The following is a 22,760-nucleotide window of genomic DNA, read 5'->3' on the forward strand; positions in this document are numbered from 1 at the left end:
ACTTGTGTTGTTGGTCTTCTGAACTTGAACGTGGGCCTTTGTATTTGGTGCTACGCCATTGTATATTATTAAATGGGGCTTCTTCAACCAGCCTTTGAGATGACAACATACTGGCAAATCTCTCTCATGTTTGCATAGGCAAACATCTGTCACCATAGGTAAAAAAATGCTGAACAAAACAGGGACACAGACGACACCCCGCCCCCCCCCCTGGAGGCCTCCTTGCAAAGACTGAATTTGTTCCATTAATCATTTGTTGTTAATAGAGGAACATACGGTTGCTATCATAAAGTTCATCTCTCTCTCTGTTTTTCTCCTAGGCTATCATGAGATACTTCATAAAATTCTTTAGTCTTCAGTATCCCCCTGATTTATTGGTCTAGTAAACCCATGCAATAAAGAAGTAAGCTTAGTCTGCTATGATCTCTTTTTAATGGCACCACTCTGTCTCAGTGATCACTCTCTTAAGTGCTGATAAACTATCCCTTATATATAGTATGTTTAAAGATCTTGCCAGGAATCCAAGTCATAATCCTTATTCATTTCAAGTGTCTCTTCCCACCCCACCCCCCTTTTTGGGGGGGTGGGCAATGAGGGTTAAGTGACTTGCCCAGGGTCACACAGCTAGTATGTGTCAAGTGTCTGAGGCTGGATTTGAACTCAGGTCCTCCTGAATCCAGGGCCAGTGCTTTATCCACTGTGCCACCTAGCTGCCCAAATTTGTTATTGTTGTTGAGGCAGTTGGGGTTAAGTGACTTGCCCAGGGTCACACAGCTAGTAAATACTGAGTATTTGAGACCAGATTTGAACTCAGGTCCTCCTAATTCTATGGCCGCTGCTCTATCCACTTTGCCACCTAGCTACGCCCCCCCCCCCTCTTTATTTTTTTTTGAAAATCAGGACATTTGTCTTCTCTTAGCCATGTAGTTCCTCTGCACAATTTTTCAAAAATCAACAGGATTCAACAATCACATCTGGAAGTTCTTTAAATTCTGAGATGTGGTGCATGATGGGCAGGGCCCATTGGGGACAGCTATATATTTTCTTGCCTTTGGTTTCAATTTCTTGTTGTCTATTTTCATTCTGTCTTTTCCTGTCTAAAGATCTTTCTTCTTGGTAAAGAAAACAGAAGCGGAGCAGGAACTGAGTAGCTCTGCCTTTTCTGTAGCCAGGCTGGATTACTTCCTGCATGCTTCCATCTTCTCTTCCCTCTGTACAGGCTGGTTCTCCACACTTGGAAGCTCCTCTCTCCTTAGCTCCACTTGTTGAAATCCTTTTACAGTTTACTAGTTTCCCTAATAGCTGACATGTAGATAGCAATGGGAGGCTTGCAGAGGGTGTTCAATGTGTTATCTCATTTGAGTATCTTGATACACTCTGAGGTAGGTGCTATTTATTTTCCTGATTTTATAGCTAAGGAAACTGAGGCTATGAGGTTAAGTGACTTACCTAGGGACACACCGTCTAGTCGGTGTACAAGGCATGATTTGAACCCAGTTCTTTCTGACTCTAGGTCTAGTATATTCCATTATGTCTAGCTCATATGTCCTGTCTTCCATGAAGCCTTCTATAATTAGCTCAGCTTAAAGTAGTCTCTCCTCCTCACATTCTGCTAGGCTTATTGTCCATTCCTCTTTCCCCCCCACACTATAATAATGTCTGGTTCTTGTGTGTGTTGTATCCCTGCTTGAAAAATATACATTCCTTGAGTGTAGGGACCATATAGAAGCTTCTATGTATATCCCTTCTACTTAGCATTATGTCTTATACATAGTGAGCACTTAGTAAAAGTTAGTGGAATTTGTTGTTTTTGAACTACTTGGGCAGGTAAAGCCTAGAGCTTCCTTTAATTCAGTAATCTAAGTTGTCATTTGTTCACAGAAACTCCAACAAATCACAACAAGAGCTCCTGTTGGACCTGATGTGGTCCATCTGGCCAGAACTCCCAGCCTATGGCCGGAAGGCTGCCCAATTTGTAGACCTGCTTGGATATTTCTCATTGAAAACCCCACAGACTGAGAAAAAGGTAACATTATGACTTTAGACCCCAAAAGACAAAACCGCTTCATTTTTCTTCTGCCAAGGGTGGGGCATTATTTTGCTTTTCTGCTCAGGGCCTTATGTCCAGGTCCTGGAGAGGAGGCCCATATTGAAGACCTCTTTAACACATTTAATCGTTTTTATATGTAGTATTAAACTCTCCCAGCATTTTTTTTTTTACATAAAGGCTATACATGACAAGTAGACCCAGTCTTAGACTTTTTTGGGGGGGGGGTGGTGAGGCAAATGGGGTTAAGTGACCTGCCCAGGGTCACACAGCTAGTAAGAGTCAAGGGTCTGAGGCCAGATTTGAACTCAGGTACTCCTGAATTCTGGGCCGGTGCTCTATCCACTGCACCACCCAGCTGCCCCAAGTCTTAAACTTTTAAGCATAGGTGTATGAAATAGGAGCAGCAGATAAGTTACATTAAAGTTATTTGGCATAGAGCAAGTGGAACCAGTTCCTAACTTGTTTTCAAAAACATCCTTAGACAATTAGAAATATTTTCCCACTGGTTAGATGGTTAACCCATTGTTGCCCAGCTTTTCTACAGGAACCAGAGATATTTCCCAGAGCAGAGACTAGAATACTTAGGAAGCTATCAAGCTAAACTTGTCATTAAGACCATTAGGAATTGAAACAAGTGAAGTAACTAGGGATTAGCCATACTTCCCTTAGTCCTCCTAGCACTAGGTCTGAAGTATCTTAGAACTACTAGCAGGCCAGCTCTGAGTGGAAAAACAAAAGAGAGTTTTCTTCCATTTAGACTTTGGTTTGTCTACTAGGATCATTTCTTAACTTGTGTTTCAGTTGAAAGAATATTCGCAAAAGGCTGTAGAAATTCTCCGAACCCAAAACCATATTCTTACCAATCATCCCAACTCCAACATCTACAAGTAAGTTTGTCCTCCTTCCTACCTCTTCAGAGAGCTAAGGCACCAATTTATTTGAAAATGTACTTGAGTTTCCACCAGATATTAGGGGGTGAAATTATTGGTAGGAAGAGCTCAAAGGATTAGAGGCCCTTAATCTTAGGGAGATTTCAGATGATACAGAAATGAGGTCAACATATATTTATGTTAATAGCAATGAGGAAAGATGTACCATAAGCATCATTTGGGCTTTAAATAGGCCTCCATCATTCCCTTCATTAAAACAGGAAAATTCCCAAGGAAAGTGAGATCTGGAGTTATCTTTTGAAATTTTGGACTAGCCATGTTCTTCAAGGAAGGGTGGGTTTGATCCACTACCAAATCTCTTATGAAGTCTGATATAACTAGAACCTCAGAACTTAGAAATGATCTTGGATCATGATGAAGAAAGGAGTTGATGACAGTGATTGCATCATCAGCATAGTGTCAGGTTCTGTGTACAATAACGTGAGTTCATTTTGTCTAGAAAAGGAGGTAAGTAAAGCACTTGGGTTTGCATCCTGTCATAGTGCTTGTTCTCTATGGAAAGGCACTATCTTCTGAATTCGTTTGGAAGTTCCTTCCTATGACACCCAGAGCCTAGGAGAAGGAGCTTCTCATTTTTCTGTATGCCTTCAGTAACACAGGGCTGTGAGCATTGCTATTGACTCAAGACATTGTAATGATTCCCGTGAGAAGCGCGGTGATTCTAGAAATGAAGATTTCCTCACCTCTGGCCTGGTTTCCTTCCTAGCACTCTGTCTGGTTTGGTGGAGTTTGATGGTTATTACCTAGAGAGTGATCCCTGCTTGGTGTGTAACAACCCAGAAGTGCCATTCTGTGTAAGTGACGGGCTCTACCCTGTGTTTGTTGTGTCCTAACGTTTATTTCTGCAGCACTCTGAGCTTTGTAAAGCATTTCCTTACAATAGCTTTATGGGGAAGGGGATGTGAGTACGATCCCTATTTGCAAATAAAGAAACTGAGGTACAGATGTGAAATGATTGCCCAAGTTTACACAGCCAGTAAGAGCCTAGATTAGAAGCCACGTCTCTTATCGCCAGGTTTAGTGTTTGTTTCACTACCACATAATACCTTTATTGAATTTGTAATCTCCAGTAGAATATAATCATGGACTGTTTGCCACTGTCCTTTGAAGGAGACTGGGTGACCCGTTATCTCCTAATAGACTCACGTTTTCCATTTTTAGTATATCAAGCTGTCCTCCATCAAAGTGGATACTCGTTATACCACCACTCAGCAGGTAGTGAAGCTCATTGGCAGCCATACCATCAGCAAAGTGACAGTGAAGATTGGTGACCTGAAGCGGACCAAGATGGTGCGAACCATCAATCTATATTACAACAACCGAACAGTGCAGGCCATCGTGGAGCTAAAAAATAAGTATGAATTTTCAGGTTTGGGAAAGCTCTGGGGTATGTGGTTGGCCTTGGAAGCCCAATGAAAGGTCCTGGCTTTGTTGGAGCTTTTCTGATTCTTTTGGTCAGGAAACGAGAGCTAGAGGTGTATGGATTAACATGCTTAGGTCTTGAAAGAGACAGGCCTCTTACTGTGTTTTGTCAAGGGCCAGCCTTCTACAGATTCCTCATTTCCCCTTGACGTTTTGTCTTTTAATGGTAAATATGAAAACCTGATTTAGAAGGTGGATGATTTGTAGAAAGGGCTGGCAAGAGGAGCAAATACTTTGCTGACTTCATGGGGCATTCTGCTCACATTTCAGCATTGTAGTACACCAACAGGAAGTCAGACTTTGTCTATTAGAGATCTCTTCAGTTTCTGCCTAAACTTCTTATTTGATTTCGTGTCATGTAACATGTCCTTGGGCACTGCTGCATCCATTTGAGTTTAGACTCAGGGCGATACGGGGTGAGGCAGGAAGAGCAAAAACAAAGGAATTATGAGGAGAGGCAGTAGTTCTGTATTTCATAGAATTGGATCTTATTCTGATGAGGTGTCAGGCTCTGGGCTTAGGTCCAGAGCTTGGAAGGTCCCACATTGTTAACACTGAGCGTTGACAAACCTCAGAAAGAACTGAGGTTGGTTTGGGGAGTTTTGGTATCTAGTGACGAAGTTCCTCGTTCCAACCAAAGCCCACTCATGGAAAGCATTGATTTTACAAAGGAATGTTTGGAGCTACCGAGAGTGGTGTGCAGGAGGAGAGCGTGGGCCACATTGCCTCAGAAGGATCTTCTAGGGGACTAGACTGAAAGGTTTTTCCTTGAACTGTGATACCAAAGGCAACACAGGTGGCCTGAGGGCAGAAATTCACAGCTTTTTGAAGCTCTGCTCAAGATAGCTGGTGTCATTTTCTATTCTACTGGGGAATGGGGTGGGCATGTGGGGATGGTGGAGTTATTTCTTTTTCATTGTGTTTATTTCTGCTATTCTTCTTGGCACTCGGCCTAGATTCCAGGGCATGTTTCTTAGCTTCCTTAAAGCAGCTTAGCGATGGCCCTCCAAAGTGAGTGTCCTAATGGGGGCTGAGAGAAATAGAGTCAGGTGGGGGAGCAGTTACCATCTTAGTATCATGGAACCTCAGAGGTTGTCTGGGCCCTTCCATTGTATTAGATATCCCCCTTGAGGTTTTCATTTTCAACATCACTTACTTGTGAGGTGTTGTATTTCTTTAGTATCTGTGACTGGTCAAATGTCTCATTCCTATTGGTTTTCTTGGAAATCAGTCTTGTAAATAAGTGCAAAGTCTTTTATGCACACATACCCCTTGACTATCTCACCTTTTTTTCTAGAGGAAAGCTGCTAGTAAAATGAATGAATCAACTGTCTCTTAATCCTCCCCCTTTAATTACTTATCCTGGAATAATTACCTAAGTGTGAGGTTTTTCCCCTTGTCTCTTGCTAGCACTGAAAGTGAGAGGTCTCAGTATCCTCTGCTGCATACCTTTAACCAGTAATTTCTGTTCTCTAGGCCAGCTCGTTGGCACAAAGCCAAGAAGGTACAGTTGACCCCAGGGCAGACAGAAGTGAAGATTGACCTGCCACTGCCCATTGTGGCCTCTAATCTGATGATCGAGTTTGCAGACTTCTATGAAAACTACCAGGCTTCCACAGAGACCCTGCAGTGCCCACGATGCAGTGCCTCTGTTCCTGCTAACCCTGGTGTCTGTGGCAACTGTGGGGAGAATGTTTACCAGTGTCATAAGTGCAGGTGAGGTAGGGAGGGAGGGAATGAGAGAATGAGAATGAGAGAGAGAGAGAGAGAGAGAGAGAGAGAGAGAGAGAGAGAGAGAGAGAGAGAGAGAGAGAGGAGAGAGAGAGAGAGTGTGTGCACGGGTAGAATGGGTCCATGGGACAGTGCAGAGTTTGGGAATATCCAGTGATTTGAACTTTTTTCTTAACACTTGCTCTTAGATTTCAAGTTTTTGTCAGTTAGTGGGATTATAGGGATGTAGAGTGGGCTCAGTAGAAAGAAGACTGAAGTGATATACCTCAGTGGTGTCAAACTCAGATAGAGATGAGAGCTACCAAATCACTCATAAGTATCCTTGTGGGCTGCATATTGACTTGGAAGACCACATATTATCTAATTGTATTGTCATCATTATCTAAGGTTTATTGTACATTTGTTGTGTTAAATATTTCCCAGTTACATTTTAATCTGATTTGAGCAGGAAATGCACGCTGTGTCATTGACACTTCTGGTGTACTCCACTTCAGTCCAATGCAAGGATATGTCAAGGATCTTTTTTGTTGCTGGAGTCATCTTCATCTTCTCATACCTGATGATAGCTCATTATAGTAGTTGATATGGGAGTTTCAGAAAGTAAATGTGATTCAATCCCTGACCTTAAGAGTAGCCTTCAACTTCTGCTGCTCCTTTGATCTGACTATCTTGACTTTCCAGGTCCATCAACTATGATGAGAAGGATCCATTCCTATGCAATGCCTGTGGCTTCTGTAAATATGCTCGCTTTGACTTCATGCTTTATGCCAAGCCCTGCTGTGCTGTGGATCCAATTGAGAATGAAGAAGACCGAAAGAAGGTGAGGATAGGCCCAGGCTGAGAACAGTAGTGCTATGTCACCTTACTTTAGGGTAGGATCATTAGCTTTGTGAAACAGGTCAGAATAATGACCCATCTAGTCTGATTATGGTCTTGTAAGGGTAACATTCAGAAATACAAGGGTACATGTCATCTAGAAGATAGCCCGAGATCTGAGAGTCGAAAAACTATATTTGGCCATGCATTTTCAGCAGTGATACATGAAACTCTTGCCCTTACCAACTTTGGTTGTAATTATAAAAAATGTGTGATTGGATGGTGTAAGCCATCAGAACCCAAGGCTAGAAGGAAATCAAAATGAGGCCGCAGAAAATAGAGAAATGAGAAGATTTGGAGATGCCATCTCAAGGAAGTGAAAATATAGCTAAGAATATGGTATCGGAGAATGGGGTTTACTGACCTATCACGGATTATAATATAGGAATGACAGGCTCTTGGCCAAATATGAAGTGTACCTAATTAGGATTGGTAAGACTATATTTGCCTGAAGTCTTGTAAATCTAATCAAAAGGACTCTTAACTGAAAAGGAAGGGGCAGGAGAAGACTGTCTTGGTATGTCCACCAATTTAGGTACCACGGAGAATAGTTGTGATGTGGGAAGGATGACAGTAGAAATAGATAGTTCATATGGGGGGAAAAATCCATGAAGGGAACCAGTAATTAAACCCATCACCTCATGTCTCTATATAAATGCAGAAAATATAGATAGCAGCAAAGATGAACTAGACACATTAATGCAAAGAGGCAAATTTGACCTCAGGATATTCCAGACCCCAGCACTTAATGCAGAGAGGCCCTGGAAAGAGAAAGCACGAAGCTACAGTTATCTGCCAGAACTCTCTTTCAAAAACAGTGGCTGATAATTTCTTGACCTGCTTTAATGAGTAAAATAGAAAGACACTCATTTTTTTTTTTTTTAAGAAAGACACTTATTAAGCATTTGCCGTGTGCCAACACTTTGCTAAGTGTTAGGGATACAGCCTTTTGCTCTCAGTGAGGGAGAAAACACACAAAGAGTTCACTTCATGGTAGTTGGAAAGGCCAGGCTATGCTTGAGAAGGCAGGGCCCGCCCCCCAGGCCGTTAAAAATGGAAGGACCGGGGCAGCTAGATGGCACAGTGGATAAAGCACTGGCCTTGGATTCAGGAGTACCTGAGTTCAAATCCAACCTCAGACACTTGACACTTATTAGCTGTGTGACCCTGGGCAAGTCACTTAACCCTCATTGCCCTGTTTAAAAAAAAAAAAAAGGAAGGACCAACAAAGGCAAATCCCATCCTGAGGCTAATTCTCACCAAAGCCCTTAATGGTAGTGTGGGAATGGTGGGAACTGTGAGAGAAGAGTACTGCCCTATCTCAGCATTTGGGTTAGAGGCACAGTCTGATGCCCCTCAGACTGTGGAAGAGTGAATATCGGAGGGCAGACCTCTCCTTGTGGCCTAAAACTTACAGGGATCAACAGCCCACCATGGATGAGAAGCACTTAAGAATGCAATTCCACAGAACTGCCTGTTACACTGAGGAGGAAAAGAGGGACTCCATGCCAAGGACAGGCCATTCCAGAGGAATCTCATCTCCTTTTTTGACTGCCTGACTCTGGGCATTTCCTCTGGCCGCCCCTCATGCTCTTCCTCCTCTTCTCTGTCTCCTGGCTTCCTTCCAAATGCCTTCTGTTAATTATATCCTATTTATCCTGGACTTATTTGTACATCTTAATTGGCTGGTTGTATTCCCCATTAGACTGTGAGCTCCTTGAGGACGGGGACTTTGTTTTGCCTCTTTCTGTAGCCTCAGCACATAGCACAGTGTCTGGCACATTGTAGGTGCTTAATGTTTTCTTGGTTGGTTGACAGGATCGATTGACTGATAAACCTGGAAAATGCCATCCATATAGCTTAGCTGGACTTGAGTGAAACATCTGAGCAAGTTTTTCATGTTATTTTATATTTCTTTCTTTTTTTTTGGTGAGGCAGTTGGGATTAAGTGACTTGCTTAGGGTCACATAGCTAGTAAGTGTCAAGTTTCTGAGACTGGATTTAAACTCAGGTCCTCCTGACTCCAGGTCACGTCTGGTGCTCTATTCACTGTGCCACCTAGCTGCTCCTCTCGTATTATTATTATTATTATTATTATTACTACTACTACTACTACTACTACTACTACTACTACTACTACTACTACTTTTGGGGGTGGGGTGGGGCAATGAGGGTTAAGTGACTTGCCCAGAGTCACACAGCTAGTAAGAGTCAAGGGTCTGAGGCTGGATTTGAACTCAGGCCCTCCTGAATCTAGGGCCAGTGCTTTATCCACTGTGCCACCTAGCTGCCCTTCATATTATTTTAATGGAAAAGATGGAGGGATAGTGCCACTTGGTGGATTCAGAATTGCTTGTATGACTGACCTTTCATTCATTTATGGCTTGAGGCAGTTTTATGTGGAGGATTCCCCTGGAGGCCCCCAGTCTGTGCTTGGTCCCGGACTGTGGAGCATTTTTATCAGTGGCTCTGGAGGAAGACTTTGATGGTGTGCTATTATTATATTTGCAGATAATACAGAGCTTGGAGAGAGAGCTAATACTCTAGGCCAGGGTTTCTTAAACTTTTTCCACTCATGACCCCATCTCGCCCAAGAAATATCTCTGTGACCCTTGGTATATAGGTATAGAAAACAGATTTACGTAACCTTTTACTATTTCCAAATTTTATACAACCCCATATGGGTTCATAACCTACAATTTAAGAAGCTAGGCTCTAGGACAAAGTAAGAATTCAGGATTCTAGGTCCTCACAGACCCAGAACATTGAGCCAACTTAAATAAGTTGGAATTTAATAGAGATAAATGAAATGTTTTTTTTTAAAATAAAAGTATTTTATTATTTTCCAGTTACATGTAGCGATAATTTTCAACATTCGTTTATATAAGATTTCCAATTTCAAATTTTTCTCCCTCCCTCTCTTCCCTCCCCCCCCTCCCCTAGACAGCAAGTATTCTGGTATAGGTTATATTATAATAACATTAAACACATTTCTGCATTAGTCATGTTACAAGAGAAGAATCAGTGCAATAAGGAAAAACCTCAAAAAAGAAAAACAGCACCAAAAACAAAAGAAATAGTATGGTTCAATCAACATCCATATTCTACAGTTCTTTTTTTTTTTTTCCTGGATTTGGAGATCCTTTTTCATCATGAATCCTTTGGAACTTTCTTGTACCGTTGTATTGATGAGAAGAATCCAGTCTATCACAGTTGATCAACACATAATGTTGATGATACACTCTATAATCTTCTTTTGGTTCTGCTCGTCTCACTCATCATCAGTTAATGCTAGTCCTTCCAGGTTTCTCTGATCTCTTCCTGCTCATCATTTCTTACAGCACAATAGTATTCCATTACATTCATATACCACAACTTATTCGGCCATTCCCCAGTTGATGGGCATCCCCTCAATTTCCAATTCCTTGCCACCACAAACAGAGCAGCTATAAATATTTTTGTACATGTGGGTCCCTCTCCCCTTTCCATGATCTCTTTGGGAAAAAGACCCAAAAGTGGTATTGTTGGGTTAAAGGATATGCACAGCTTTATCGCCCTTTGGGCATAATTCCAAATTGCTCTCCAGAATGGTTGGATCAGTTCACAGCTCCATCAACAATTCATTAGTGTTCCAGTGTTTCCACAGCTTCTCCAACATTTATTATTTTCCTTTTTTGTCATACTAGCCAATCTGATAGGTGTCAGGTGGTACCTCAGAGTTGTTTTAATTTGCATCTCTCTAATCAGTAGTGATTTAGAGCATTTTTTCATATGGGAACAGATAGCTTTGATTTCATCAGACAACTGCCTGTAAATGAAATGTTTTAAACGGGGTGGTTGAGTGGGTTGAAGGCTTAGAAACCTTTTCTGGCTGCTGTGGCTGTGGAAGCCAAGAAAGCAAATACAATTGCAGGTTTCATTTAGAGAGGTAGTGCCTGGGCTAGGGGAGAGGGTGGTTCCATTTCACTGGTCCCTGGGTGACCATTCGTGGGTTTGGTGACATCCTGTGATTTTGTGTGGGAAAGTTAGACGAGCTCTACCTTAGCCTCTCATCTCTTCTCCTCCCTAGGCCGTGACTAACATCAACACCCTCCTGGATAAAGCTGACCGAGTATACCACCAGCTCATGGGACACAGGCCACAGTTGGAAAATCTGCTTTGCAAAGTGAATGAGGCAGCTCCTGAAAAGCCCCAGGTATTACCCAGCTAAGTTCAGGGAGGGGGTGTGATAGGGAGGGAAGGAAGCAGGGAGGCTTCACTCATGCTGAGAGTTGAGCCTCCCAAGTGTGGACCTTCTGCTGCTGGCTGACTTCCTCTCCGGGTTCTAGGACGATTCAGGTAGTGCCGGGGGGATCAACTCCGCGTCAGCCAGTGTAAACCGCTACATCCTGCAGTTGGCTCAAGAGTACTGTGGAGAATGCAAGAACTCTTTTGATGAACTCTCCAAGATCATACAGGTATGAAACCGTGGGACTTCCTGGTAATACCGATGATGTTAAGCATCCCAGCAGCCCTTAGTCATGATCTCAAAACCTGTTGTTGCCCAAGACAAACCCTGGACCTCAGATCCTTCATACTTAAAAAGGAGAGAGTCCACCCAGATTCAGCCGCTGTCACTTCCAGCTCTAACTGATGATCCTCAGAATCCAGTGTAATGAGGGGCCCAGAGATCAGATGTTTGAGCACAGGGATGGGCATCCTTCCAGAGGGCTTGGCCTGCCAATGCCCACTCCCTAAGCTGGATGGAGCAGGTCACCATTCATACATCAGAACAGTACTTGCCTGGGGGCTTGTAAATCCCCCTTATTGTGCAGACATTTGTGATGGCGGTGTGGGGGTGGGCTCTTCTCTTCGTGAAATGAGTCTTTGCCAACAGAATTGATAGTTTAAAATTCATCCGTGTCTTCTCAATGATCTCAATTAACAGAGATGTAGCATGGACTAGCGACGAGTGGACAGAGAGGGGGCTGGAGATCCAGGACTGATTTAAGTCCTGCCTTTGACCCTTATTGTTGGTGCCTTGCATCTTGCAGGCCCCCCTCCTTTCCCTTGGTTTGGTATGAGCATCCCTGGGCTCCATCTTGTAGAGCCTGGCCACTCTGCAGTGTGGACAAGGACCAGATGTTTCATGAGGAAGGCAGGGCCTCCCGCCAAGCACATGTGATTGGTTTTCCATCTCTGATGCCACAGGCAGCAGGGCACCGGTCAGTGAGGCTGACTAGGAAGCATCTAGCACGAAAGGCCCGGGAATAAGATGCCCCAGAAAAGGCTAACAGCACCACACAGGAGGGGCGTGCCCAAGGCAGACAGCTTGTTGCTTGGAATGCTGGGCTCCGGCACCCCCCACCCCAGGCAGGGTTTTTAGTCAGACGGTTGCTCTTTATTCAGTCCATCCTGACTGTGCCTTGAGACAGCTTAGGACAGTCCTACCCAGCTGCATGGGAAGGCTCTTTTCACCAGGGAGGCGTCAGTCCCAGCACCAGTGGGGACTTGGAATAAATAGCACAAGAACATTGGGGAGGTCCTGGAAAGGGATGGAAACAGTTTTGAAAAGTTAGCTAACCCTTTCAAGGAAAAAGTTGGTTTGCTACACTGAGGATGATCCCCCTTGTCTCTTCCCCAACCCCCCAAACTAGAGGGTTTTCTGGGCTGTCACAGACACCAACAGCCAAGTGTTTCTAGCGCCTTAAAAGTGCTCTGAGTTACTAGAGACAAGGACAGAAGCCCCTGAAATATGAGGCCTGGCTAGAAAAAGGTTTCTCGGTTTGGATTTTGAGGTGATTGTTCAGCTCAGAGCTTTTTTCCTTCTCTTTGGCATCACAGTAATTGACTCCTCCTCTCTTCCCTCTCCTCTTGGCTCCAGAAAGTGTTTGCTTCACGGAAGGAGCTCCTAGAGTATGATTTGCAGCAGAGGGAGGCAGCTACCAAGTCATCACGGACGACAGTGCAGCCGACATTCACTGCCAGCCAGTACCGAGCCTTATCAGTCCTGGGCTGTGGCCACACGTCCTCCACCAAGTGTTACGGATGTGCCTCTGCAGTCACCGAACACTGCATCACACTGCTCCGGGCCCTGGCCACGAACCCAGCCTTGCGCCACATCCTCGTCTCCCAGGGCCTCATCCGGGAGCTCTTTGATTACAATCTGCGCCGAGGGGCAGCCTCCATGCGGGAAGAAGTCCGCCAGCTCATGTGTCTCCTCACCAGGTACGACACAGCTCATCCCTGTCGTGTGAGCTGTGCGGGGAATACGAAGTGGTTGTTAAGTGCAGAACACCCCATGGGGCTATGGTCTGGAGTTAAGGTTTGGGTTGCATATGTATAGTCCCTACTGCTATGGAGCTCACAGTTTAGTAGGAGAAAACAGAACTATTATGTATACTATCATGGTATGAAGGCTTTAGAAAGGTATAAAACAAAGCCCTTGATGAGGTCAGGGCAGGAGTAGGGGGAACACTGGGATCAGGAAAGGCTCTGTGGAGAAAATGGCATTTGAGTGTAACTTGAGTGGAAAATAGATTTATGATAGAGAATGACGAGTGGATGAAGTGCTTAGGAAAGCATGGTTAAATGACCTGTGGGAGCTTCTCGGGGTTCTCAATTTGCTGCCTTTGAGCAGTAATTCCCCTGTGTCTAGTCTAGCGCCTTGTACCTAGTAGGTGGGGTGTGTGGGTGTTCAGGAGAACTAGCATCTCTAATGGGAGGCTCAGCCCTTGCCCTCATCTACCTTGGGTGTCCACCTGCCAGCCAACTCTCACTTTTGGCTCCAGGAACTTGTAACCTGTACAGGAGCCATACCCTGGTAAAACCATCTCAGCAGATGGGCTCAATGAGTTTGAGGGGAACCGACAGGCCTCAAACCTGTTAGTGAGTTACGGGGATGTCTGCCCCAAGCACGTGAAGACTTCCCCCAGTGTCATGGGTCATGAAGGTACCTGAAGCATGCTCTGTAGAGCACTTAGAGCTTGGTCATGCATCAGAGGTGCCAGGGTCATTCCCTGCATCCTGAGCCATGGCCAGTCATCTTGACGTTCGTCCTGCTGCTGGACTTCCCTGACTCGGGAAGAGTGAGCCAGGCCGACAACTTTGTGCAACTCTGCTTCGCTTAAATCTGGCTCACCCATAAGTCAAGACATCACCTATGATGTCCCTGGTCCTCTTGGAAATGAAGGAGGAACGCCACCTAGTAGGTAGTTAGTCGTGTTTGTCAGAAGGAGTTGCTATCAAGGTGAGTCCTGAGGAGAGATTTGAAGGTGGTTGAACTGAGAGAGCTCTTTGCAGATGTGCTTCCAAAAGGCCCAGAGAGGCAAGAGGATGTGGTGTGCCTGGGCAGCTGAGGGGTAAAGGACGGGTGTGCTCTGAAAACTCACAACCCTCTTGGTCTCTTGATGGAGGAGGAGGAGTGTCTAGGAGAGCTGCCCATGATAGTGTCTTGTTGCTTCAGTCACCAAAGTTCTAGGGGGCCTCAAGATCCTTTTCCTAGGCAGGAGGCAGTAACCTCTCTAGTTAGGGAGCCCTGGAAGGTGAGCCCAATGTACCTGGATAGCCCCTGATCAGGAGTGAGTGAGTCTAATAACTGTGCTTTTTGCTCCTCTTAGGGATAATCCAGAAGCAACTCAGCAGATGAATGACCTGATCATTGGCAAGGTCTCAGCAGCTCTGAAAGGCCATTGGGCCAACCCTGATCTGGTGAGGGAAGCAGCTTGTCCTCATTGCTCCTCTCTATCCCTCAGGGATCCCCACTCATGCCCTGAAGCCCTACTCTCTCCTGTCCTCTGCCCAGTTTCATTGTGGTGTTTGAGGATGAAAGGAGCCCTCTTGCTCTAGCCATTTCCCAGCTAATGCCAGCCTCAGGCTGCTGGTCAGTGGCACCTCAGCATCTTGGCCAGTGGGTGGGAAGGTGTTTGCTCCACTCTCTTAAGTTGCTCTTGGGGCCTCTGCTGTGAGAGGAAGCACAGGACAAAGAAAGAACGTTGGTCTTAGATGACCCAGACATTTCACCAGCCGCGTGGCCATAGACCAGCCACTTAACTCACCCTTCTCTGCCAGGGCTGTGATGAGGAAGGTGTTTTGTAAGTGTGAGTGGTTATCCCTGTTATAACTCAGAGATATTGCTCCAGGCTAGTCCAGCCCAGCCAGCTTTGAGATTCCCATGGCTGCATCTCTGCCTTGTCATAGGTGAAAGGTCACAGGTACACTCCTGGCTCATCTGGACCTCTCTCTTCCCCTTGACTTTGCAGGCAAGCAGCCTCCAGTATGAAATGCTCTTACTCACTGATTCCATCTCAAAGGAGGACAGCTGCTGGGAACTTCGCTTGCGTTGTGGTGAGTTCAGGAAGGTGGGGATCAGGAGTGAGCATGTTGGGGGTAGGGGGGGTGCAGGGCAGAGGCCCTGAAGAAGCCAAGTCTGCTAGGACTTGGGACACTCCCTGGGCAGGGGAAGTGACTCAGGGCCTCTGCCTTCTCCATGTCAGCTCTCAGTCTTTTCCTCATGGCTGTAAACATCAAAACGCCTGTCGTTGTGGAGAACATCACTCTCATGTGCCTCCGCATCCTGCAGAAGCTCATCAAGCCACCTGCTCCAACCAGCAAGAAAAACAAGGTATTTTATGGGCTCTCAATGGATGCACAGCCAGCAAGGCTAAGCCAAGGTGCTAGGCTCCGGTAACTTCTGCTCGTTGGGGACTTCCATGGCCAAAACAGGCCTGCCGCCTCTTGTTGTCTTGCTGTGCCTTCCAGGGAGAAAGGGAATGTTTAAAATCAATGTTGCCCTACAAGAGATTGAGCTCAGAGGGTTTCATGGGCCTTCTGCCCAAGACTTCACCTCTGGTTGTTTTTTCCCCCTTTGCCCTCTGGGGCTTTGTAAGGCACAACTTTGGACAAACTAGAGCTCGTCTGGTGGGTGGCAGAAGCTACCTGCTTTCTGAAATTTGTTGAAACATCCTCAGATTGGGCAGGATGCAGGTCAGTGAAGTGTCTGTAGGGAGTACCTCACTAATCCAACTTGACCTTTCATTCCTTCTTGGTTGGATGTGTCATTAAAGCTGGAGTGACAGGAACCTCTAGGGGTTGAGGCCGTCTAGGTAGGTAGCGGGGTGATTCTGGGGATTTTAAGGCCATTGTAGACTGGGAGCTCCTTGAGGGCAGGGACTGTTTTTGCCTATTTTTTATATCCTTAGCACAGTGCCCAGCACATAGAAAATGTTTAACAAATGTTTGTTGACAACTCACTGAGCGACTTTGCTTGAAGACCTCCCAGGAGGTTTCTAATTCTCTGGAATAGTTTGCTTAAATTACAGGAAGCCTTGGACACTCTCTTCCAGATGAAGTCAGGGTCTGGAAATAAAAAGAAGGGGTACGTGAGTCAGAACCAAGGGCAGCTGTTGTAGGCCTTTGGGTGTGATGACTCACTCAGTGAGTTGTCGACAAACATTTATTAACCCTGAGAGGTGGATGCTATTATGACCCCCAGATGAGATTTTGGAAGAGGCAGAGATGAGTAGGAAAGACATTGAAACCATCTCAAGTGGCAAAGAGGCTGGTGTCAGGTGTCACAGTGGATTGAGTGCTGGGCCTGGCCTCAACCACTTACTAACTGTGTAACTGTGGCAAGTTATTTAACCAGCCTGCCTCAGTTTCCTCAACTGTTAAATAGGGATGATAATAGCACCCACCTCCCAGGGTTGTTGTAAGGATCAAATGAGAGAGTATTTCTAAAGCACTTAGCACAGTGCCTGGCATGTAATAGATGCTATGTAAATGCTTATTCCTTCCCTATTCATCCAATTGAAGAGTATATGGAGAAAACTTGTGTAGTGAGGAAATTCAGTTAGCAAAGTAGAGGAGGGTGAGCTCCAAGATGAAAAGTCAAAGCTCCTAAGACATAAAATCAAAGGGAGAGTTTATGATCAGGACTAAGAAGGTACCGCATCTATGCTCACCTATTTCCATAGTTTCCTTTCAAGAACCAGTTATAGCTGTTCTACAGTAGTGAGGAAACGGCATCTTACACTACACAGTGGTAAGTCAGGAATCCTAAATTAATTCAGGAACTGTTGCTGTTGAGTAGAATTATCAGGAGAACTCACCAACACAAGTGTGGCTGCTCTGGCTGGTCCTTCTTGGTTTGGCATCTCAGGTTTGTTGGAAAGCTCTCACCCTCCTTGTCTCCCTCCCCCCTAGGACGTTCCCGTTGAAGCTCTTACCACAGTTAAGCCATACTGCAATGAGATCCATGCCCAGGCTCAGCTGTGGCTCAAGCGAGACCCGAAAGCATCCTATGAGGCCTGGAAGAAATGCCTGCCCACTAGAGGTGGTATGCCTTTCTCTTTATAAAGCTTGGGGTTGGGAGGGAGAGAAAGAAAAAAAAAATTCTTGGAAATTGAAAAAGAAAAATCAAATTAGAAAAACATAGACAAGACTATTTATAAACATAAAGACACAGGAGGAAGGGGATGCAGATAGGGCAATTTTATTCCTCCCATGTTAAATTTAACAAATGATTTTTCAAAACAAACTCTATGTAAAGAAGGTCACAATTTCTTATCCGGTCTCTTTTTTGTTCTCTCTTGCATATCGGAATATTGGTATTTACTGAGAAATTCATAATACAAATACATTTTATTTTAATTTTAAAAGAAAATAGACTGGCAACCATAGCAAAGCCTAAATCCAGTGACAGTGTAGATGGCAGTTCATACCTGCATAGTGCTTTAAGATCTAGAATGCATGTAACCATTCAATCAGCAAGCATTTATTAAGTTTTTACTGTGTGCCTAGTGCTATGCTAAGTGCTGGGAGACAAAGAAAGGTAACAATGGTCACTGCCTTTGAGGAGCTTACAATTTAATGAAGACTTAACCCCCAAAACTGATAGACCCGTGGTTGCTTACCCCTACCTCTTTTATTCAGACTGCCTTGTTTTCCTCATTCTTCCTTCCACATTCCAGGTATGGATTCCAATGGGAAATCCTCCACTAGGTCAGAGCTTCGGCAGCTCTACTTGACGGAGAAGTATGTGTGGAGATGGAAACAGTACATGAGCCGTCGGGGGAAGAGGACCTCCCCCTTGGATCTCAAGTTGGGTCACAACAACTGGCTTCGGCAGGTGAGGGGGCATCTTTGCTGAGATGCTAGCACTTAGCTGAGGAGCTGAACCACTCTCAGGCTTTTTAGAGATGTCTTCTGTCCCTCCCCCTCCTGCCGCCATTATTCTTTGCTGTGTCGGTGCCGGCCTGTACCTTTCAGATCAGGATCCAGTAGGGCTTCATGTTGTTGCTGTTAACTAGATGGTGGCCAGCCTGGGCAGAGTAGGATCTCCCTCTCTGTCCTTCCAACGTTTTTGTTCTCTGCCGTCTTCACCTCTCCTGCTTATGAAGCTAAACTTCAGAACCGTTAACACATTTCCTCCTGCTGTTCTCCTTTGCCCCTTCCTCTATCCTTTTATCCTTCTGCACCCAGCCTGCCTCACTCCCACCTCTCAACCTCTATCTGCTCCCTGCCTCCCTTCTTTATTCCTTTGTCCTCCCTTTACTCTTTTATTCCTTCTCTCCCCCTTGCTCCTTTCTCTAATCCGGCCTTCCCTTCTGCAGCCCTCTCTTCTTTCTCCTCTTCCCTCTCCACTTCCTTCCCTCCACAGTATTTCAAAGAAATACACAATTATATATTAGAACCAAACAGCCCATAGTGAGTGGAGAGGTCCAGTAAAAAGACTTCAGCAGAAAGCTCATTGTTTCTTCTAAAACAAAGGTGCTCATAACAACTTTCTAAGGAAAATACCTGTAAAGGAATCTGTGCTAAAATTCAGACATCTCCCATATTGTCTTCCAAACTAATTAACAAAGATCTTAGGGGAAAGGCCGTTCGCCTCTACTAGACAAGAAGCACATGTAGCTGGCTGCTTGTAGCTCATTTGTTCCCTTCTGCCTCCTTTCCTCTTCATTTACAGTACTGGGGCTCCTCTGAGAATCTCAGGTTCACCCGTCCCCAAGAAGTCTTCCCAGAGGACTTCTCCTTGGGATGAGTAGCTTAGGATAGGCCAGTGGACAGTGGAACAGCCTGGAGCCCAGGATGGAGAGAAGTATAACTGAATGCAATTAATGATGTCCTCCCTCCCTTCTGCTCTCAGGTGCTATTCACTCCAGCGACTCAGGCTGCCCGTCAGGCAGCCTGTACCATTGTGGAGGCTCTGGCAACCATTCCTAGCCGTAAACAGCAGGTCCTTGACCTCCTCACCAGGTACCGTGGAGGGCTGGGCAGAGGCACTGAGAGCCCATGCTTCTCTTGCCTTCCATCTCCTTTGTCTTGGAGGGCATCAGTGCTCCCAAGGAATTTCTGAGAGGCCTGTGTAGGCTGAGGTGGGGTGAGGTGTACATATCTTGTGTTTCTGCTACCCAAATTCTGGCACCACTAGGTTGTTATGTCCTTTAGAACATCAATGCAAATGGTTTGTTCCACTTGGGTTTGGGCTGCTTGTTCTAACTCTGCCTGTATGTTTGGGTCGATTTCAGTTGCCCAGTTATAATTTTTGTGTGTCCTTGAACCAGTTACCTGGACGAGCTGAGTATTGCTGGAGAGTGTGCAGCGGAGTATTTGGCACTCTACCAGAAGCTAATCAAACCAGCCCACTGGAAGGTCTACCTGGCAGCTCGAGGAGTCCTGCCCTATGTTGGCAATCTCATCACCAAGGTATTTTACCTCTCCTTCCATTATTCTCTTGCAGATGAATTATTTTGTCCCTTTAGGACTCTGTTTCTTCATCTGTAAAATCCAAGGGGCTAGGGGGGCAGCTAGGTGGCACAGTGGATAGAGCACCGGCCCTGGAGTCAGGAGTACCTGAGTTCAAATCCGGCCTCAGACACTTAATACTTACTAGCTGTGTGACCCTGGACAAATCACTTAACCCCAATTGCCTCACTAAAACAAACAAACAAACAAAATCCAAGGGGCTAGAAAAAATGATTTTCAGATCCCTCCCAGATTTATTGAGCTATGACATTGACATTCCCTAGGTATCGCACAAGGCTCAGGAGATGACATTTCTCCTAGAGAAGAAAGGTCGTACAGAGCCTTCTGCATTGAGACACCTGAGATGACTTCTGACTATTTAGATGCTCTCCTGTTCCTGGCTTTGTTGGTCTCCTGGGGAAGGGGGTGGAGAGGTTCTGGTCTTAATATCCCTGAGGCAGCTCTTCTGAGGCCCACACATGGCTCTGATATGAGTGTGACAGAAGCTGCAAGCTCTGGGCAAAGGAGGGCCCATCCTCACTAAAGTGCTGAGAGTTTCATTGCCTGTCAGCACCAGGCCTCTGTTATAGATGTGCTTCTGCTGCCTCGGGCTGGAATCTGTGATTTGTCCTCGGTTTTTCCTTTTCTCTCAGAAAGCTGGGAATCTCAGGGCCCTATGACACTATTGAACACTAGCCTCTTGATAGAGCATTGGCTTCAGAGGTTCTGGATGGGACCTTGCAGGGGTAATGAGATGAAGAGGTTAAGCATCTTAGATCAGCAAAAGCTCAGTCATAGGTGTCAATGTAAGTGTCCTGAGTCGGCACTGTAGGTCTCAGGGAAGGGGGATAGTGGTGACATTTGTTAGAGTGTTACACTGACCATTCCTATCATCCTTTCTAGGAAATAGCCCGTTTGCTGGCCCTAGAGGAAGCTACATTGAGCACTGACTTACAGCAGGGATATGCTCTCAAGAGCCTCACAGGTATAACTAATCATCCCCATCATTTAATGGGTCATCCATTGCTATTGAAATAGAAATGTATTTGGAGCCAAAGCGCCTCAATCTCTGTGAGTTCTGGTGTTGGCTTCCCATTCTTTACCTTATCCTCTGCAACAAGAAAAGGTTTAAGGTTTATCTGGTACTGGCTTTGAAACGTTGAGTTTATCTGCTAGGGTTCCTATAGTTCTCTCCTGTGTCCCAACAGGCCTCCTTTCCTCCTTTGTGGAAGTAGAGTCCATTAAGCGGCACTTCAAAAGCCGCCTGGTGGGCACTGTGTTAAATGGCTACCTGTGTCTGCGTAAGCTGGTAGTGCAGAGGACCAAGCTGATTGATGAGACCCAGGACATGCTGCTGGAGATGCTGGAGGACATGACCACAGGTAGAGCTGACCGGAGGCCTGGAGCTTCCATCCTCTTTCCCCTCTGTTGGCTCATTGTGTCGGCATGGGCAGAGATGGAGGTAACAACAAATAGTCAGGGCCTATGTATCTAGATCACTGTTCTAACACTGAAAGGGAGGCCCAGTTTATATCAGACCTGAAGGAGTTTGCAGCCTAGTTGGAGGATAGGACATCAACACAGGTAGCCATCGTTGTCATTGTCAGCCTGGCCAAATCAAGGAGAACATGTCTGCAGTTCCCCAGAGTTTCAAAGAGAGAAATTTCTTTTTGGAGACAGGACCAACACTTCAAGTTGCAAACTTTCAAGCCCAGAATTAGATTTTCTTGCATTCCATCTGTCAGGTTGGGGCTCTTGTGTTGAGCTGGTCTGAGAGCTCATCAGCTGAATCCTTCCATGTGAAGCTCATAATTTTGCTGACACAAAATCTTATCCTTGTGTGACCTTGAAACTTTAAAGTGTGGTCTAGTAACTTTTCAGCCCGTGCTGTGAGTAATAAGTTCTGCCACTTCTCAGATCAGTTCCTTTTGATTTGGTGGCTTGGGATGTTGCGGGGAGACTGAGGGAAGCTCCTTCCCAAACTGACTGGTCCTTTTGATTCTGGCAGGCACAGAATCAGAAACGAAGGCCTTCATGGCAGTGTGCATTGAAACGGCCAAGCGTTACAATCTGGATGACTATCGAACTCCTGTCTTTATCTTTGAGAGGCTCTGCAGCATCATCTATCCTGTAAGTGAGCAGCTGCTCCTTGGAGGCCTCAGGCAGGGCTCTTTGGAGAGGGAGGAGGGGCTGCCCCCTCATAATGTGAAACTCCATGCATTCCCGGCACCCCCCCCCCCCCGACAATTCCTGTTAGTGGTTACAGATACTAGGTGGTCCTTAAAGGCTCTGATCTGCCAGTATCCCTTCCTGTAACAGGTTCTGAAAGCAATGATGACCTGGCGGGGTCGGTCTGAAGGCATGTCCACATTTCCCCTTTCTCTTCACTTGTGTGTTTGCATTTTCCCCAACCTGAGCTATACAGTTCAGCATGTATTTCCTGGGTGTCGGGCCCTAGGGGTACAAAAGCAGAAATAAAACAGTGCCCGTTCTTCTCAAAAAGCATTCTATTGGGAGGAAGGGTATTGACCCAGGAAAGTAAGTGCAAAATAATCTAGGTGTTAGTAACAACAGAGGGCCCCTTGGAGCAGGTGGCATGGGAATGGAGCCTGCAGGAGACAAGGAAATACTCCTGGCATGGGGAAAGCCTGTGCAAAGGCAGAAAGGCAGGGGGTGAAGCTGCACATGCAGGGAATGGCAGAGGTGATGAATACCTGAATTAGGGTACTTGTGGTGTGAGTAGGAAGGAGGGCACAGATATGTGAGATGTTAGGGAAGTAGGGATTGACAGAACTTGGCAACTGATTAGTTACTGGGGCTTAGTGAAAGTAAGGGGAGAATGACATCAAGGATGTTGATTTAACTTGCTGGTAACCACAACTGAAACAGGGCAATCAAGCTAAAACGATTTAGGTTTAGGGCAAGGCTAATGGGTTCTCTTTAGGATATAAGCATATGGGGCATTCAGGGGAAAATGTTTAGTGGACATTTGGAGATGTCAGACT

At 45.5% G+C, this 22,760-nt stretch overlaps 1 protein-coding gene across 2 annotated transcripts in view; it reads left to right on the forward strand.

Annotated features, from left to right (window-relative positions):
- The window catches only part of UBR4 (ubiquitin protein ligase E3 component n-recognin 4), a 145,444-nt gene that overhangs the window by 86,614 nt on the left and 36,070 nt on the right, over positions 1–22,760 (forward strand). For both annotated transcript variants that reach the window (XM_043995493.1, XM_043995494.1), the window contains 19 exons: positions 1,882–2,026; positions 2,852–2,937; positions 3,707–3,794; positions 4,162–4,355; positions 5,899–6,138; positions 6,835–6,973; positions 11,099–11,224; positions 11,358–11,486; positions 12,893–13,236; positions 14,628–14,718; positions 15,270–15,354; positions 15,504–15,631; positions 17,212–17,341; positions 17,979–18,136; positions 19,157–19,266; positions 19,575–19,716; positions 20,659–20,740; positions 20,964–21,137; positions 21,764–21,885. In XM_043995493.1, coding sequence (XP_043851428.1) covers positions 1,882–2,026; positions 2,852–2,937; positions 3,707–3,794; positions 4,162–4,355; positions 5,899–6,138; positions 6,835–6,973; positions 11,099–11,224; positions 11,358–11,486; positions 12,893–13,236; positions 14,628–14,718; positions 15,270–15,354; positions 15,504–15,631; positions 17,212–17,341; positions 17,979–18,136; positions 19,157–19,266; positions 19,575–19,716; positions 20,659–20,740; positions 20,964–21,137; positions 21,764–21,885 — 2,713 coding nt within the window. The remainder of the gene's footprint in view (positions 1–1,881; positions 2,027–2,851; positions 2,938–3,706; positions 3,795–4,161; positions 4,356–5,898; positions 6,139–6,834; positions 6,974–11,098; positions 11,225–11,357; positions 11,487–12,892; positions 13,237–14,627; positions 14,719–15,269; positions 15,355–15,503; positions 15,632–17,211; positions 17,342–17,978; positions 18,137–19,156; positions 19,267–19,574; positions 19,717–20,658; positions 20,741–20,963; positions 21,138–21,763; positions 21,886–22,760) is intronic.

The sequence above is a fragment of the Dromiciops gliroides genome, chromosome 3, assembly GCF_019393635.1.
Source record: "Dromiciops gliroides isolate mDroGli1 chromosome 3, mDroGli1.pri, whole genome shotgun sequence".
Lineage (NCBI taxonomy): Eukaryota > Metazoa > Chordata > Mammalia > Microbiotheria > Microbiotheriidae > Dromiciops > Dromiciops gliroides.